Below are 5000 nucleotides of genomic sequence, written 5' to 3'. Positions count from 1 at the left end.
TTATTATTATTATTATTATTACATACGTCCGTGATTTATGACGCAGGTCCATGCTACCACGCGTAATAAAGTTGCGCAATTAGATAGTGATTATCTTTAAAAATTAAGAATAAGCAATAGCAATTAACACGATTTGGTGAGTGAGTATTGATTTTTATTGATTGGTTGAACGAGTCAATAATAATCAATAAATTATTAGTGATTATTACTGATTTCATTGCTTGCACTTACTGATTGATTTTCACTGATTGATACCGCCGGGGAAATGATGTTCACAGTGGAACACACAAGAGCGAAGCAAGATCTAGAAATAACGTAAACAATTCTTCTTACATTGAAAGCTTGCCGTTCGCAAAGAAAAACGAAAAAAGAAAAAAAAATCATCATGGGCGGAAAGATTCCAAACTAAATGTTTGCTCTTATCCAAGTAACGGACGTCCGTCACAGTGGCCGAGTAACGCGCTCTCAGAATGCCGCAGAGCTGGGAACAGGGTGGGTGTTCTAATCGCGGAAAGGAAGTTTGAAAATACTGAAGGGTAAAAAGTGGATTCACCTGGTCGGAGTTTAATTCAATTATCGCGGGTTTGTGACTACTAAAACAAAAAAAACAAAAAAAAAAAGAAGGCGACTGATTATAACAACTCAGTCGAACTTCCACGCGAAAATCTTGTAAAAAAGTGTTGCAGTTATAGTTTGCTCGATAAGACGAAATCTGGAATTCGGGATCAAGCAAATGTGAGGCCTGGAATGGGAGCTGGAATCCGAGGACTCCCATGATTACTTTACATGAGGCGATTGTAGTTTTTTTTGTTAATTGGAATTTACCATACTGAGAATTTTACCGTGTATAAATAAACAAATAAATAAATAAATGCAGTATGTATGTATTAAGTATAATTTAGAAACGTATATTGCTCTTGCTAACTGTTCTTCTGATTTATTGTATCACCAGTCCAGAATATATTTTGTATTATTAAGATGTTTCTTTGATCAGCTAATTTTTGATAAATTTAGTAAGTGGGCTCATTGACACATACATGCAGTTTAAGTTACTTATTTGACACTACACTGAGAGTCGATTAAGAACGTTTTTATTCGCTTATTTGTATTTTAAATGAAAAAGCATAAAATAAAGGTAAAGAAACGTAAATAAACCCAAATATTAAGGGTATATTTTGTTTGACATAACCATATATTTCTTATTGCATGATACACATCTCAGTTTGTAATAATGATCAGTTCATATTTATAATCGTTACAAAATATTAAACTTCAACACCATCAAAGCAAGCTCTTTGATAGGTTTCCTGGTCACATTTGAATGATTCATTAAAAGACTATACTATGTACTTTCCTAAGAACATCTTAAGAACGTTTTCAGCCTCACAATGCAAATAGAGATGAGAGCATTCAGCCTCAGCTCCAAAATCAGACGTTTTTGTTAAAAACAGAGTGTACATATACTATCCTTCGCAGGGTTACATTACATTGTATATAATCAGCCAAGATTTCCCACTCATCTCCTTTATTATTTTTTTCCCGCAAAGTGTACAGTGAAATGATGTTCACATCCCCATACAACGGCAAACGTATTTTGGGTACAGTTGGATCTTCTGTAACACTCACTTGGAGCTTTTCTGGTGGAGTTTCACAAATTTCTTGGGGACTTCAAAATCCTCTGGGCCCGACAATCCAAACCAACTTAGTAGTTCTTGATGTCACTGGCTCAGTATTAATTCAAGCCCCAGCCTCTTACAGCCAGCGTGTGAGTGGAGTGCTTGTTGGTGATGCCTCTTCTGGTCAGGCCATATTTAACATCAGTGGCATTAAAAAAGAAGATCAAGGATTTTATACCTGCGAGCTTTATAAACTTGAAAATTTTCTTGCTATCGTAAAAAGGGACCATGTGCAACTGAGTGTGGAAGGTGAGTTATACATGCCCGAAAATTCCATGGTGAGGCTGATTTTGTAAATTACAATTTAATTATCCCTTTTCCTGCCTGTATGAGTTAACATGTGGGTTCTGTCTCTAGGGTTTAAGAAAACAGTGGTCCATAGGGTAGCTCGATAGTGCACGTGGTGCTATTATACATGTTCCCATAAAGAACAGATCAGTAGTAATTACATGACTAGCACAATTATTATTATTATTATTATTATTTATTATTATTATTTTTTTAAATATTTTTTTATTGAAAAAAATTGGTATTAATACAGCAAATTATTAACTTACCTACATAATTATAATGTTACAACTAATATAACTAATATTACTAATACTAATAATATAATACAACAAACTAACACTGATATTATTATTATTATTATTATTATTATTATTATTATTACAAAATTCATAAAAACTAGAAACGTTTACAAAGTATAATGGAAATAAGATATTAATTACATACAGAAAGTGGATGCATATTAAAACCTTTAAATAGTTAAGCATTTACAAGAGGCGACACTATCCATTTAGTTTCAAAGAGATCCTTTGTTTTTTTACTATGCAGACAAATATATTTTTCTGTTTCATAATTTACAGCAATTTTCTTTTTAAATCCGTATATATTCGGAAGAATTTGACTTCTACAATCCCACAAGTACAATTTCCCAATCATAATTAGATAGTTTAGAAGCTTAGCAGAAGGGGCGTTTTGTCGTATCATTCCAACTAAAATATCTTGCAACGAAAGTCGAATGTTTTCCTTTAAAAGCTGGTGCCAGAATACTTCGAAGTCACGCCAAAAATCTATCGAGATACAGAGATATAGGAAGTCATATAGCGTTTCTGGTTCAGATGAACAAAATGAACACCAGTCATTCACTTTAAAGCCAATTTTATAAAGTTTAGCATTAGTATAGAGAATGGAGTTAAGAATTTTGTATTGAAATGCTTTAACATATGGTTCAAGAGCAACACTATGCGGGATCATTAACACCCTCGAGTGTCCTTATATGCTTTTTTACATGATTTATTTCTTCTACGTTTAGGAAGTATTTGGTACTTTTCTCGCCATGTTCATACCATCGTACTCGGGCACGGATTATTATTCCGTTGACGTTTTCATCATAAAATGATTCGAGCTTATCCTTAGCCGCATTTAAATTGTCGCCATTCGAATCATTGGGGTTCGTTTCGAAAACCTGTTTCGCTTCAGTATATTCTTTTTCAAGTTTTGATTCTCTTTCGTTTCTCTCCTTTGCCTTCTTTTTGGAATATTTTATAGCATGAGCTCTTATGTTATATTTTATCCAGTCCCAAATGTTACGGTGGTCGGAAAGTTCTTTTCGGCCTTCCGTGATCCAAATTGGTACCATTTTTGTAAGGTCATACAACTACATACATACAACTTTATTTGTTTTAGCAGGTTACAAAAAAAGGCAGCATATGCTGATGTGGACCTGCTTAAAACTTATCTAAAATATTTACAATGTACTCATCATCCTCAATGTACTCATCATCAATGTACTCATCATCCTCCAATATGGAGGTGTTCATCTTCCAGAACCCAGGACCCTTAGCCTCTTTGTCCACGTTCCCAAATTCTAAATAGATAGCAGAATGGTCAGTTCTGATGGCGGGGATTAAATTTGTGGCTTTAACCCAGTCATGTAAATTGTTAGAAATCAAGCAATAATCAAGGCGACAAAATATCGGCGGAGATTGTTGACTCCAGGTAAAACTTTTGGTTTGCGGGTTTTTAACTCTCCATATATCTACAAGATCTAATTGACTTTGGACATCGTTGATGAAATTTATCACAGATTTCCTAGGCGTCATTATGCCACCTTTTTTGTCCAGTGTAGGATTCAGAGGACAATTGAAATCACCTCCAATCACAATATGTTCTTCAGAATCTAAATTTTCGGTCTGCAGCTTAGTTAACACATTTTTGAGCAATGTAATGATGTCTTCGTCTTTCTTTGGTGCATAAATGTTTACAAGAACATACATTTTATCTTTGATAGCGGCTTTAACAACGATATACCTCCCCGATGTATCTACAATTTGAAAGTGAATAACGCAGTCAAGATCTTTTTTGATCAAGATTGCAACACCTCGAGAGTTTGAGCTCCCGCAAATAAGTTCTGCACCTCCATTTTAACTGTATTGACAATGTCGAATGAGTTTCTTGCAGTAATATTATATCCGAGTTTCGTTTTCGACACGACGTGAAAATTGTTCGCCTTTTTCTGAAATTGATTAGACCCCTCGCATTTAGAGATAGTAGATTAAGACAATGATCAGTCATTGTAGCTGAATCGGGGAAGTGGTATTATAGAAAAAGTCGATGGTATAGCAGAGTGCGAGAAAGTATGGTGCACATAAACCGATAATTTTCGCCTAAAACAAATTATTAGTCTACAAAAAGACATACAGTAACATATGAAGTAAGAAGTTTCCAGAGCATTCACATTTCTAATTAAACAAGAAGGGTTAAATAGTTTAACACTTATTACACACATAAACCTTAAACTAAACTTAACTATAGATGTGCTGTCGCGCTGTGACCGCTTTGGCTTTGGTTTCCGCTGTTTCTTGTGTCCATAATGAGACCGTAGTATGGGAGATTGGTTGTTTCTTCTCCTCTGTAGATTTGCCCGTTTATAATTAGGTTATCAACTTTGAAATAGGCTGTTTGCTTTCTCTGTTTGGCATTTTTCAAGATGGGATATAACGTTTTCTGTTTTTCATCAATTTCCCGGGGAAAATCATTCGCAATTGAAATGTTAGTGTTTTTCAAGTTTTTAACATAAGACGAAACATACTCCTTGTCTTGAAAGAAGCTGAATTTAGCTATAATAGGCCTAGGTTTGGAGTTCTGTCCTTGACTGGTATTCTTCTTAGTAGGGATACGGTGAACGCGTTCGAAACGGATTTGTTCGATATCTTCCTCTGGGATCTTAAGTTTATCGCGCATCACATTTTTAAATTAATCTTGAGCAGAAGTTGACTCACCTCTTCCTTCTGGAACATTAAACACTTTTAGATTTTC

General features: G+C 34.6%; 1 protein-coding gene across 3 annotated transcripts in view; it reads left to right on the top strand.

The window, feature by feature from the left end:
* LOC138029724 (uncharacterized) overlaps positions 1-5000 on the top strand; it is a 128621-nt gene that overhangs the window by 12283 nt on the left and 111338 nt on the right. For all 3 annotated transcript variants that reach the window (XM_068877483.1, XM_068877484.1, XM_068877482.1), the window contains one exon: positions 1548-1925. In XM_068877483.1, coding sequence (XP_068733584.1) covers positions 1548-1925 — 378 coding nt within the window. The remainder of the gene's footprint in view (positions 1-1547; positions 1926-5000) is intronic.

This window comes from Montipora capricornis, chromosome 13 (assembly GCF_036669925.1).
Source record: "Montipora capricornis isolate CH-2021 chromosome 13, ASM3666992v2, whole genome shotgun sequence".
NCBI lineage: Eukaryota > Metazoa > Cnidaria > Anthozoa > Scleractinia > Acroporidae > Montipora > Montipora capricornis.
Note: the sequence above shows the minus strand (reverse complement) of the source record. Positions and strands in the feature narration are given on the sequence as shown.